The 14,771-nt window shown below is 37.2% G+C and overlaps 1 protein-coding gene across 8 annotated transcripts in view; it reads right to left on the reverse strand.

Moving 5' to 3' along the window:
• Window positions 1-14,771, reverse strand: part of RNGTT (RNA guanylyltransferase and 5'-phosphatase) — a 210,225-nt gene that overhangs the window by 142,346 nt on the left and 53,108 nt on the right. For 6 of the 8 annotated variants that reach the window (XR_014805724.1, XM_084959940.1, XM_084959933.1 and 3 more), the window contains exon 9: window positions 3,616-3,751. Coding sequence is in view for 5 of the 8 variants with exons in the window: in XM_084959940.1 (XP_084816066.1) it covers window positions 3,616-3,751 (136 nt within the window). In the remaining 3 variants the exon portion in view is untranslated. Of the gene's footprint in view, window positions 1-965; window positions 3,752-14,771 lie in introns of all 8 variants that reach the window. The other 2 variants (XR_014805729.1, XR_014805727.1) reach the window with 1 other exon arrangement.

The following is a 14,771-nucleotide window of genomic DNA, read 5'->3' on the forward strand; positions in this document are numbered from 1 at the left end:
ACTCTTTCTAGGTCACTTCCTGAGCAGCCTCATCAACCAAAATTATACCTCAGAAGTGCCTAATTCAAATATCCCATTCTTCAATCACAGTCTTCCATCTTCTGGCTTGCACACTCCAAAATGTAACAGGTCAATTTTCTAAAATGCATGTGAGGAGTTCTCATCGTGGCTCAGTGGTTAATGAACCCTACTAGTAACCATGAGGTTATGGGTTCAATCCCTGGCCTCACTCAGTGGGTTAAGGATCTGGGGTTGCCATGAGCTGTGGTGTATGTTGCAGAAGCGGCCCGGATCCTGCACTGCTGTGTGCTGTGGCTATGCTACAGCTCCGATTCAACCCCTAGCCTGGGAACCTCCATATGCCACAGGTGCAGCCCTAAAAAGACAAAAAGTCAAAAATAAAATAAAATAAAATAAAAATAAAAAGCACTGGAGATGGGGTCAACAAGCATTCAGGTCATTTGGAAAGTAGTACTCCCTCTGTTAAACAAATAAATACATATTTTATGCATGTGGTTCTCATTAGGGTAATTCTATCATTGAGAGTTTAAGTTAACAGTCACAAGCTACTCCCTAGTATCCCACTCTCTGCTGGTATAAATCTGAAATAGAGAAGCAAATTTGATTTGATTAAGACAGGAAGCATTCTCATACAAATTCCACAGAATATTGGCCAGATATAATTCAATCAACCTCATGAAAAAGGCTCAATAGTGAAAAAGTGAAGAAATATCTAAGTACAAGAATAGCATCCCTGTAGAAAAGAGACTTAAAGTTGTGGGAAGTTACAAAAAGATTTAGAGTCCCTTTTGCCGCCAAAGAAAAATAGTGAAGGTACAGCAGAGAGATAAATCACACAGCCAAACATAGTAAACAGAAAGGTAAATGGTCTGGAGACAAGAGATCACTCTGCAGAGAAAAACATAAGCTTCTTGTACAGATTTGCACATTAAAGCGTAACATACTGAGTTCCCTGGTGGCGTGGCAGGTTAAGGATCCAGCGTTGTCACTGGCTTAGATCACTGCTCTGGTGCAGAATCAATCCCTGACCCAGAACTTCCGCATGCCACAGGTGCAGCCAAAAGAGAAAAAAAAAAGTGTAACATACTAATTCAGCACAACTTCTCAATCAAATAGCCGTGTTCACCCAAAAGCTAAAGAAAAGAGAGCAAAATCTAAGTGGCAAACTTCAGAATAGCCAGGAGATTGGGTGTCCTTGGACTATTAGGCATTAAGTTGCATGCTAAAGTTACAGCATTTCAGTCAACCTCAAACTACTAGTAGAAGACCAACATATTAATGTAACGGGAAAGTGAATCAACTAAGTGCTGTTATTAGTCTAACTTCACTACAGATGAGGAAACTTTATGTAAGTTACTTAAGGGGCCTCATGTAATAACTAATGGAGCCAGTAAGGCACCATTAGTTAGAGTTAGGGCTCTTAACCACCATGCTGTTACGGTCCCTTAAAATTTAAGTCTTTTAAAATTATATTTTAAATTTTCAAAACCCAGTGTTTCAGACAGTGTACAGATCCTTCACATATGGTTCGCAGAACTGTACATGTGTTCCAACTTCCTGGAAAGAAGGGTGGCAATTATACACAACAATGTTTAAAACAGGCATGCCCTCAAATCCAGCACAGTGAACACGGTACAATACAGCCTGTTACTGCCCCTTCCAAGGGATGACTACTCCTCTTGTACTTCCAGTGGTGCCCCTAACAATGAGTTCTTAGCCTCCACTGTCACTCCTTCATGGGTATATCATTCGGGCAAGGCCCTTTAGAATCCTTCCTGGTGTTGATATATGGATATTGGAAGAAAAAGTTCACTTTCTACTTGGGTTGCAATGCAACTTGCCTCTCACATGCAAAGAGCCTTCATGCAGAATGAGAACAGAAAAAGAAAGAAAGAGACAATGCCTAGCCAATTATAACGTGAGCCCCCAGATTCAACCTGAAGAAAGCCAAGCTGAAACCTAATTATTCGTGCCAATTAGTTCTTCCTTCTTCAGTTACTTTAAGTTGGACTTCAGTTACTTGTAAGCAAAAGATCTTTAAACACACATTACAATCTCACTTCTAAGAATATCAATTATAAAACTGCATAATTGTGAAAGGAAAAAGGTATAAGGATATGCATTCAAGTGTGTCTTAAAATAGGGGAAAAAAAAAACTACCAAAAAATCCCATGTCCACCAAAACAGGATTGGCCAAGTTAATTATAGAATTGTTTGTCAAACTTGCCTGATTAAAATCACTTGGGCACTTATTAAAAATACAGCTATCTTTGCCACTGGATGAGTCTAATTCATTCATTCTAGGATAGGTTTTTGGGATGGACTGATATTTTTAACAAGCAACCCCCTATAATTTTCATAATCAAGATAGTTTAGAAACCCCAAATTACAGAGTTTACATATAGAGTGGTCTATTACCCAACCTTTTATATGAGAAAGGTCCAAAACACACTGCTAAGTGAAAAAAAGACAAGTTACAAAATACATGTAACATTTAGCTCTTCTCATGTAAAATTATGTATAACTTGCCATGTTTGTACATATTTGACCAAAGCACTCATTTTCAAAGGGCGGGGTACCTGTATTCAGAATCTTACTGGGACTGGAAGGGGTCCCAACTCCCCAAAAGATTCTGATACACATCTGTTTAAGAATCTATGCTCTAAGTTGCTATTACTAACAAGACTGTGAATCACTCGGGAGCAGATGTAAGAATGAACATTCTGGAACAGAGGAAAGTCTGGAATAAGGTTCATCGAAATGGTAATAGAAGTTACTCCAATAGTAGGGTTCAGGTGATTTTTAACAACATTTTATAATGTTCTGTATTATTTTAATTTTTACTTACAACAAACCAATACTTTTAGAATTGGGGAGAAGAAAGCTGTTTGCATGGGAGAGAATAAGGAGTTCCCTGGTGGCTCAGTGGGTTAAGAATCCGGTGTTGTCCCTGCTGTGGCTCAGGTTCAATCCCTGGACCCAGAACTTCCATGTGCCATAGGCGTGGCCAAAAAAAAAAAACCCAAAAAACAAAAAACCAAGCACAGGAGAGAGAGTTAAAGTATTTTTTTATCGAGTGATTTTATGATTATTAAATACAGATTTTTCTGAGTGGGAAAATTCTTACCAACTTTCAAAATTCAAATGTAAAAGTACAGGGATTGCTTTCAAAGGCACGACACTCTTTGAACAAGAACTATTAGACCATATAGCTATAGAGCCAAGGGAAGATGTGGTATGTTATATCACACAATTAAAATTCAACTGATAAGCAGAACAATAAAATAAAATGAGTCTTTTTCAATGAGATTTTTTTCAATCACAAAAAAAATAAAATAATTTTGCTCCCTTACTCTGTATCTAAAACAATGATCATGTGACAGACAGTAATTACAGGTAAGAGATAAATGGAATTTAATATCCTAATAAAAACTAGATTCAATTTTTTAACTGTCAATTATACATCAAAAAAAACTTTCAAAATTTGGATTCGATTCCAAATTTCCTATTTAATCAATAAAAATATACATTTACTTGCATAAGAAAGAAAAACAGCAATGTTTAATTTTGTTTAAAAGTTAAAATATGACTTACCCCATCTAAAAGAGTGTTTGATAAATGTATACGGAGATCTTTACGAAATGGAAATTCCAAATTTGAAACATGAAACACTGAATTATCCCTATCAATCATAAAAACTTCATTTGTGCCATCAATCAACATCATATACCTGTAAATGAAACATTAAAAAAGTAATATTAACAGTAATATTCAGGAATAGAGTTGTAAAAACAATAAGGTCCTACTATAAGGCACAGCACAGAGAACTATATTCTATATCTTGTGATAAACCATAATGGAAAAGAATACGAAAAATAATTTATATATATATATAAACAAGTCACTCTGCTGCAATTTAGTTCCCAAAATCCTCCTCTACATGCTTTCCAAAAGCACAAATTCCTAAGAGACAGGGAGAATCTAGGCTTCTTGAAGAGGTCAACCTTGCCCTGGGTGGAGTTTCAAAGACAATTTAAATCAACCTAAGAATAGATCAAATAAAAAAGCATTGTGAAACCTTCTGCAAAAATGGAATTGAAGACACAATCCATCATGTTGTTTAAGGACCTAGGCCAGCATTTTGCAAAGCTTATTATTTACTTTTAGTATTTCATGACAAAATAAATTAGGGAAACAATCTATCTTCCTCTTAGAAAGTTAAGATACATATCAGGAACATTTAGGGTTACAAGAAAACATGTTAAGGAGTTACTCAGTTTTCCTGGGTCTCTCCATGTATTCTGGAGATATATATACATGTTATTAAACTTTGTTTTTCTCCAATTAAAAAAAAAAAACACTAAGTCTGTTTATTTTATTTAGCCCACTATTTCCTAAACTTAAACCTGTTATCTGTTAATATTGGGACAGAATCAGTGTTCTAAATTAACAATCTGAGAAAAGCTGGCTTATGCTTAGAATTCAGAAAAAAGAAAGTTTCCCTTTTCTGATCATATGATGACGATAGAAATTATATTTCCCTTTTTACTGGCTGCCCAGAAACTCAGAATTAAATTGTTCAAATAGAATAAGTATTAAATCCCAGGGGGCTGGTACATTTGCTTTTTCTCTCATAATTACTCTCTTTTCATTTTTTTTAATTTTTTTTTTATTTTTTGCCTTTTCTAGGGCCGCACCCGCAGCATATGGAGGTTCTCAGGCTAGGGGTCTAATCAGAGCTACAGCTGCTGGCCTATGCCAGAGCCACAGCAACGCGCAATCCGAGCCGCGTCTGCAACCTACACCACAGCTCACAGCAACGCCAGATCCTTAATCCACTGAGCAAGGCCAGGGATCGAACCCAACCTCATGGTTCCTAGTCGGATTCGTTAACCACTGCGCCACAACAGGAACTCCTCTTTTCATTTTTAACACATTCATTTGACACACACGTATGTATACGTATCTCATTAACGGACTTCTCTTTTTACTTCAAGTGGAATATCAAATAAAAGAAAATACTATCTAAGTACACTTAGGCGTAAACAGATTTAAAAGACCAGGGAAGAAAAGATTTTAGAAGATGGAATTCAGGAGTTCCCGTCGTGGCGCAGTGGTTAATGAATCCGACTAGGAACCATGAGGTTGCGGGTTCGATCCCTGCCCTTGCTCAGTGGGTTGAGGATCCGGCATTGCTGTGAGCTGTGGTGTAGGTTGCAGACTCGGCTCAGATCCTGCGTTGCTTTGGCCCTGGCGTAGGCTGGCAGCTACAGCTCCGATTCAACCCCTAGCCTGGGAACCTCCATATGCCGCAGAAGCGCCCAAGAAATGGCAAAAAGACAAAAAAAAAAAAAAGAAGATGGAATTCACTGTAAAGGTTTGATCATGGCAAACTCAGCTTGCATCCGCAGAGGTATCAGAGAAATTATTTAGTAGTTGGTATTTAGGGATTCTTCTGCACATATAAACTTTTAGGCTTTGGAACAAAAGTTTCTGGGATGTGATTTTTGGTTTGAACTCCAGTCATTCCAGAGCACACGTTTATTTATTATGTGATACCCATGAAATCCCTATTTCATGTTCGAAAAGGAAGGTAAGGGATGTAGAAATATTTTCACATCACTCCAAAGTCTCTGAATGGACAAATTCTTTTTTTAAAAAAGGGGGAGGAACCATCCCATATATTGTCCGATGCTGGCTTAGTATATAACTATTTTTCCACCTCCAGTAGACATGGGTCACTAATGCAAATAATTTCTTATTAATTATGAAATTATATCAATTGCAAATTTAATACTTAGAATTACTAAATTATTTGTGTTATATCCATTCTCATTAAAAGACAAAAATTAAAGAGTTCCTGCTGTGGCACAAGGGATTAAGGATCCAGCATTGTCTCTGCAGCAGCTCAATTCACTGGTAAAGCATGTGTTCGATTTCCAGCCCAGCACAGTGGGTTAATAAAATGTGACATGAGTCGCGGCTGCAGCTTGTATTCAATCCCTGGCCTGGGAACTTCCATATGCTGTGGGTGTGACCAGAAAAAAATAAATAAAAGATAAAAATTAATTCATAAGTTTCATTGAATTAAAAAATATTGATTCACTTTTTATATAAAGTATATATATCAAAACTATATAAAGAAGTTCCCATGATGGTGCAGTGGAAACGAATACGCCTAGGAACCATGAGGCTGCAGGTTCAATCCCTGGCCTTGCACAGTGGGTTAAGGATCCGGTATTGCCATGAGCTGTGGTGTAGGTTGCAGACTCAGCTCAGATCCTGCGGCTCGGATCCTGTGTTGCTGTGGGTGTGGTGTAGGCCGGCAGCTATAGCTCCAATTCAACCCCTAGCCTGGGAACCTCCATATGCCGCAGGTGCAGCCCTAAAAAGCAAAAAAAAAAAAAAAAAAAAAAAAACTATATAGAGAACAGAAAAACCAAATTTCTGCTTTACTTTACTGGTTTTCCAGCTTGACTAGAAACAATCCTTCGGGGCAGTCACTGTGATGTGAGAGAGCTAATGGAATAAAACCACCAATTACACATTAACACAATTTAGGAAATACAAAATTAAAGAAGAGGAAAACTGATTAAAAAAAAAAACTAACTAGCAGCATCACAGAGTTCTAATCCACATTCATAATAGTAGTCTGAGAGTAAAATATAAAAGTCTTATAAACATCTTAGAATTTAAATTTATCATCAGTATTCATTGTTCAAATATTTGTTAATGCAGAAAGAGATTCATAGTATAGTCAATGAAGAAAAAGCAGGATAAAAATCAGAATGTATAATTATGAGGGTTAGGGAAATAAAACTTTGCATGCATAGGAAAATAGACAGGGAAGTCTACACCAAAATGTTAAGAATTACCATCTCTATGCAGAATTATCAATGATATTTGCTTTCCTCATTATACTTTCTTGTACTTTAAGAAATTTTAGAAATAAGCACAAATGGCTTTTATAAGTGGGGGGGGATTAAAGCTATATAAAAAAAATAGAAATACAGTCTCATCAGAGTCTGAAAAACATTTTCCCTTTGGCAATAAAATGAGATAATCAACTTCGTTGGTCATACCACACCTTCAAAATTAGCAGGTATTTCTCCTCTCCTATTATAAAGCATTCATGCTAGAGCTTTTCCGTGGGCAATAAAAACAGAAAAGTTGATAATTTAAATTGATTCATTTCACCACCATCTCTATCCACTTGTACCACTTCCTATAAAATTCACTATGGTTTTTCTTTTTAAATGATTAATCAATTAATTTTTTTAATATTTACTGAAGAGTCAACCAGGTATTGGGCACAGATGCTAGAAATTACAGTAAACAGCACAGGTTCTTCATCTAACCTCATATAATTTATACTCATACCAAGAAAAGAAGATGTTAAACAAATAATCCCAACATAATAAATACTGAAAAAGTACAAGACGTCACAGGAGCACATAAAACATAGAATCTGTCAGAGCTTGGACATCAGGAAAGGCATTCCAGAGGAATTCTCATACGACTGATAATAACAGCAGGCTATGAGCACTTAGTGAGCAATGACCATGCACCGAGAAGCATTCAAAGCTCTTTACATTAACTCAATTAAGCCTTACCACAACCTTACCATGCAGGGAAAAACACTATCCCCATGTTCCAGACGAGGAAACTGAAACCTCAGTAAGTTAAGTAACCTGCCCAAGGTCAAAAGCTGGCAAAATAGAAAAGCCGTCCTTAAAACCAAGACAAGAGCCTATCTCAGCCACCTCCCTCTACAGTATACTGCCTCTGACCTGCACTGTGCAGGAGTTCACTAAGCAACCATTAAAGGGGGGAGGGTGAAGAGAAAGGGGACAGGTGTGTGGTGATAACCAGGGCTTGGTATACACAGACTACCAGATGCAATATCCTTGAGATAAAAACAGAAGGTACACGATCTGGCAAAAACAACCAAAAATTCAGAATACAGAAGCATAGAAAAAAGGGGTATAGCATGGCTTGAGACTAGAGAAGTAATCAAGGACTTGGTGTTTAATGAAAACTATTTTTAACTTTATTCTAAAAAGTGGAAAGCCCCTGATATGAGAAACAGAAACCACATGGGTAATTCAAACACACGAGATATAATAGAGGAAACAGGTTACATGGATATTGGAAAGCTGAAAAGGTAACAAAGGAAGATGAAGTTAATCTAGAGATGAGTAACTTGGGAAGCACTGCCCCCCAGAGGGCTGCAGGAACAGAACGGAAGGGGTGTGTTATCAGGAGCCAAGAGCTTGGAGGTAGGGCACTGTGAGGTCTGAAAGATGGTGGGGAAGTCCATGGGGCTGAGGACTCAAACCTCTAAGGAAGTGGCACCATACTGCAAATGGACCTCTAAGGAGAGGAGCCCTGCAGCTCAAGTATCTATCTCTTCGGAGGAGGAGATCCAGAGGGAGGATGCTCTAAGTGCGGAGAGGACAGAGGGTAATGGGTGAGGAAATACTGGCAGCACTCATCTGCCTGGGACACCCCGTCCAGAAGCTGGTACCCATGAGTGGGAGCAGTACGGCTAGTCCTGGGAATGTCACAAGGAGCTGGAGACCAAGTGAGAGTTGTCATGGGCTGCTGGAGAGACAAGGAAACCAGAAACAAAGGAAGTCCCTTCCCTCGACTTCCAAATTCCTGCCAGTGCTCCCAGCAGTAAATTCCAACAGGAAGCGAGCTGGCAAGGGAGTCTGAGAAATGCAGATTGCAGAGTCTCCTACTACAGTTTCAAAGAGTGGACCAGAGCTGAGAAAGAGTAGGTAAATAAAGAGCAGACCACTGAAAGCCTTTCTGCAAACTAGCAATATAACCTGATCTGCATTTTTAAGAGTTCACCCTCACATAAAGTATACTCCTAAAGGGTAGGAACCAATCTGAAGACCAGAGAAATTACGAGGCTTCCATAGTACAAGTGGGACTACAGTGGCAACGATAAGTCAGAGGTAAGTGGATACATTCAATACATTTGAGAGGTAGACTGACAGGACAACGTGCTATTGATTGGCTACAGGGCCGAGGGAAGAGACGCTGAGGATGACTTCCAAACTTTGGGCAGGAGGAAGGGGGAGGCCTGCATTTGCCGAGCTATGGCGCGATGGAAGAGGAAGGAGTACCTGTTCAGTTAAGTTAGGGAGGAGTGACAGACAGGATATGGACATGGATATTTTCACTTTTACACTGGAAACCAAAAGGCCCAGATATTCTCTTTCCTTGTCTTAGCAAGTTGGAAACAGGCTCGGGATCTAAGTCAGACAACCTAACGCTCCTTTCCCAAAACTTTTAACTTGAGTGACAGTGAAGCACAGGAATAGCTGAAAAATGATTCAGTGTGAGAGCAGAGGCATTGTCAGCAAAGTGCCAACAGTGGCTTCCTACTCAAAGTGTTCCTATGCTTGACCTTGGCTCAGGTTCTTGCTGCCTGGCTTCCCTTGATTCCTAGCCATTTTCTGAGACTGGTTCTCCTGAGAGCCTTCCAATTTATTCCTTTGCCTAAATTAGCCAAAGGTGATTTCTGCTGCTGACAGTCAATGTAATAATGCTAATAGATGTGCTGGTTCTTTTTTTTTTTTTTTTTTCATTTTGCCCGCTATATACAGCTGAATTCAAGTATGTTACATATGCCTATGATGTAACCCGCCCATAATGTCCCCCAACCTATCCTCAATCCCAACAGTTACATGATACCATCATTTTACATAATAACATCATGCCAAGAGATATGTCATCTGTTTCCTGTCCTTCAACAGAGATAAGTGTATAATGTCAAGTCCTGAGTTTACCTTCCCTTTGTATATTTCCCTCCTAAGAACGCACTGTCAAATATCTACTGTTTCTCTACCAGCTACATTTCCTCTCATTTCTATTCCCAATAGAATTAGTACACAGTCCCTGAAACCTAATTCTCAAGGTTGCAGAGATATACAGATACAGAGTCAGGTATATTAAAATTTCTTATAAAGAAATTTCAGTTTAGAGTCACTTCCCCACATACAATTATAAACCTTCCTGACATTAGAGCAGCTGGTCAGACTCTGCCCCCTTCTCACCAACACCTGTCAGAGCTTATTCCAAAAATGAAACAAGAACAGCTGACTTGCTAAACCCCAGCTTTCTTCCTTCGCCATGGGTGCTTATGCACACTTTGCCTTTTTCTCTCTCTAGCTCACCGCTCAGCAAATTTTATCTCTGGTAATCTCTTTTGCAAAGTATATCCAAGTCCCCTTTAACTCATTTTTCCCTCATTTCTTTAAACTCAAAGAAAAAGGAAATTTGTTATATATATTTTACAATATTTTAATGAAAAAACATTTTCCTCCTTTTCACCTCATTCACATAGTTCCAATAATGAACCTGAGAAAGCTCTGATGAAGGCTAGTGACACATCTGTATCAAGCAAAATTAAGTTTTTTTTAAAGTCATTAAGTTTTTGATCCACCTAGACAAAATAATCAGTGTCACAGAGTCCCCTCAGGAATTAAGCAAGCTTTATAGGCTTGGGAACCTAACAATCATTCAGACTAGAATTCTATGGAAATACAACCTAAAGTCCACCAACATATACTAAGAAATCTCAGAAGAAAGACTTCAGATAACTTTAAACATCATTGTTTGCACTGCTTCCACGAAAAGACCAATACCTGATGATAAAACAATGTAATCCTACACACAGCCTTTACTTTCAAACATAATGGCTATAATCTATTTATCTGACACAAATAATAATTCAACCTTGAAAACAAAAACTATTTGAAAGAGAAGTGAAACTTTACCTTATTTCATCCTCCCAGAAAGAACTCATATTAAGTTCACTCTTATTTTCACAGTAACAAATTAAAGAGAATACGCACACAAACAGTAACATCACCACCACCAAACCTTTTTAAAATTTTTTATCTCCACTCTTAACAATCACTGAAATGAAGACAGAGTCCTAACATATTCTTCACATAACTGGGATGACATAGTTCTCTTCATCAAAAACTATCAAAATTTTCATTCAACATTATAATAGATTCCAACCCAACAGGTATTTTTATCTTGATTTATTGATCCTATAAGCACATCAGACTTCTTCAAAGGGGTTAGATCCTTTTCAATCTTCCTATCACATCAATTTAAAGTCATGAAACAGATGTGATTAAAGTTTTATAATCTTAAATTCACCTTAAGCCCACAGCTTCATTCTACTATGTGATCACTTACAAACACAACAGTATTTAAACAAACAACATGTATTATTTAATTTTAAGTTGCAAAGCCCATACACTTCCCCATCAGTTTAATGGTCAAACTTTTCTGACCAGCCTTTGATCTTAGAGCGTTAATTGTATATTAAGTGGCAGGCCAGGAGTTCCCGTCATGGCTCAGTGGTTAACGGATCTGACTAGGAACCATGAGGTCACAGGTTCGATCCCTGGCCTTGCTCACTGGGTTAAGGATCTGGCATTGCTGTGAGCTGTGGTGTAGGTCACAGACATGGCTTGGATCCCGAGTTGCTGTGGCTCTGGCGTAGGCTGGCGGCTACAGCTCCGATTCAACCCCTAGCCTGGGAACCTCCACATGCTGAGGGAGAGGCCCTAGAAAAGGCAAAAAGACAAAAAAAAAAAAAAAAAGAAAGAAAAGAAAAGAAAAAAAAAAGCAGGCCAAAAGCATGTCACTGAACATTTGAACAGTTTGCCAATATTTAAATGTCTTCTACTTAGGCATAGTCATCTTTATTTTATATGTTGTTTATACAACCAATGTGTTACATTCATCCAAGCTTTGTTTAAGTTTGGTACTTGGTAAACTCTGTCCATGGAAAAATCATCAGTCAAAAGACTAACTTTTATTTCAACTTGGGTAAATACAAATAAATCTAGAAGCCCTCGGGATATCTACCATTAAAAAAAATTACCTCTAAGTCTTCTCACTAAACCTCAGAAAACCCTTTAAGTCTTCTCACTAAAACACCATGTATGCCTAATTCTATTAATAGAGAGTAATAATTTTCAAAGCATATGTGTTTCTATCTCAAGAAACCCCCTTCAACCTGCAAGACTTAATTTTATGGAAAGCTTAAAAATCAACACAATAAAAGAATCTGGCAAGACACAGGGCCCAGTATCAATTTCTAGATTCTTCCCTCCCACTCCACAGAATTAATGATACTAATACAAATAATCAAGTGTATAATAAGACTTAAAGCAAATTTGTTCCAAACCATCCAATGATTTAAAATTTTAATTTGCTTACCTTATTTACATGAAGCACAATGGTACCGATGCTATCATTATGGGCTTTGGAAAGAAAACTCCTGTTCCAGACTCAATTGTGCTTGCCATCTAGAATGCTAAAAAGTAGGCAGGCAACTGGAAACAAAAATCTCATCAAATAGTATAAAATGATTCTGTCTAACTCCTAGATATATGTTTAACTTCAGAACTGCAGCTTCCTTGTCCTGCTTTCATATTGCCATCCTCCACTGCTCAGAAATTTGCACATGCCTACTGCTAAGCCTATGTATCTATAAAACTATACTATCTTGTCCTAAAATACATTATCTTCAAACTCTTACTCAAAACTCCCTTTCATGAAATCTCTCATACTCTAAATAGCAAGTCAAATTCAAATCATTCTATCACTCCAAGTTTTCTAAAAAGTATAATTCCAATATGTAACAAAGATAGTTGCCTCTGGTAGAAGAGAAGTATATGGGGAACAATCAGGAGACTTAGAGTCTATTTTAAGGAGTTTCAGCTTTACTTTGAGGCTGAGCTGATTTACAGCTGAAATGCAACAAATATTAAAAGATAAAATAACATACTATATGTTGTTCATTTATGAACATTAGTATGAAAGGTATTTCATTAGATACCATTAATTATATATCAATAGATAGTAAATGGGGTGAAGATATCTATTGGCAAAAGAGAAGGCACCAACATAGAAAGATATCTGGGAGTCCACTGCAGTGGGTAAAAACTTTCATCCCAAAAAGCCTCTTCCTAGCTATGTGATTTTGCACAAATCACTTGACTGCCTTAAGATGCAGTTTCCTCATTAAAACTCTCCACCTCCTAACCACTAAGATGGTTGCAAGAATTAAATGAGTTTGTACCCCCATGTACAAAGAAGTATTATTCACAACAGCAGACGTGTAGAAGAAAAAGGTAAATATGTAAGCAAAATGAGGTATATACATTAAGTGGAATATTATTCAGCCTTAAAAAGGGAAGGAATTTCTGACATATGCTACAACACAAATGAGCCTTGAAGACATTATGCTAAATGAAATAAGCCAGCTACAGAGAGACAGCTACTGTATGATTCTACCTCTATGAGGTACCTAGAGTAGTTAAAAAAAAAAAAAAAAATCAGAGCAACCAAAAGTAGAATGGGTGGTTACCAGGAGCTGGGAGAATTAGGGAATAGGAATTATGATTAAATGAGTATAGAGTTTTAGTTTTGTAAGATAAGAGTTCTTTCTGGACATGAACAGCAGTCCAGTTTGCACACCTTATAAATGTCATTAACAGTATACTTAAAAATAGGTAAGATGGTACATTTTTGTTATGTGTATTTTACCACTATAAAAAAATTGAAAAAGAAAAAAAATTAAATGAGTTAATATACAAAGGGTACCATGTCTGGGACATGGTAATAAACTGGAAGCTATTGTTATTATTTTATGTCCAAGGAACATAGTAAGTAGTTAATTAAGAATGGATATCATTATTATTTATACTACAACTACTACTTTACATAATCCAAAAGAGTTGAGGTCATTGATACACAAAGCCTGGTAAGACAGAAAGGATTTGTTCCCTGTAGGCAGAAAAGAAGAGGACATCTCTTCTGAACAGAAAAGAAGAAAAATAAACGACAGGTAATTCCCTGTGAAGGTTTCCAGAGCCCACAAACTCAATCTTATAAGCACATTTACACAAAGGCAGACAACAACTACAGTAAATAATTCCTTAATTCATTTTTCCATGAATAGTTGCAACCCAAGAAAATTTTGTGAAATCAGCAGCTACACTTCCTGAATGAGCCATAACTCAAAACAAGGAGCTCAAATAAAGAAACCTGAATCAGGTGGCTCTCTCAATCTGTCTAGGAAATGTTTTCTAAACACTAAAAAATAATTTAAAAAAAAACCTGAGCCTAAAATATTCCAATGTACTGAAACAGCTTCTTAATATTTACTGACAATAATGGTACATACAAATAAATACACAACTACTCCAAAAGCTACAGTATACAATGGAAAATTATCATGTTTTCATCCCACAATCTAGCTAATTAAATAAAAATTAGTAACAGCATAATTTAAATAAAATTAGAATTAAACCTACATGGGTTCATATATCCCTTAGCAACCTAAAAGAAACACAAGAATTATCATAATAATAGAGTAGACTGATCAAGTCCCTTCAATGTATAAGTTTATAAAATTAGAATTTGGAGAAATGCAAGGAATAGAATATCAAAGCATACTTTTCAACTAATGAAAAGAACTGTCAAATCAGGACTGAATTTATTTCCTATCAGCAACATGTATCTTGCTGAGTTCCACTTCTGTGGGCTACAGTACGTTCCCTCCTCCTTTCCACCAATCTACAAAGAATTCGAGAATTATGGAATCTGAAAGGGCTAGAAGGGTTCTCACATAGTGCCACATCACCTGCACATACACAGGCACATGCATGCACACTCACACACACACACACACACACACACCCCAC

Source organism: Sus scrofa, chromosome 1 (genome assembly GCF_054392235.1).
Source record: "Sus scrofa isolate SSC_HxYL_T2T_F1_AM1 chromosome 1, Sscrofa_HxYL_maternal_Yorkshire_Landrace_v2.0, whole genome shotgun sequence".
In the NCBI taxonomy this organism is placed as follows: domain Eukaryota; kingdom Metazoa; phylum Chordata; class Mammalia; order Artiodactyla; family Suidae; genus Sus; species Sus scrofa.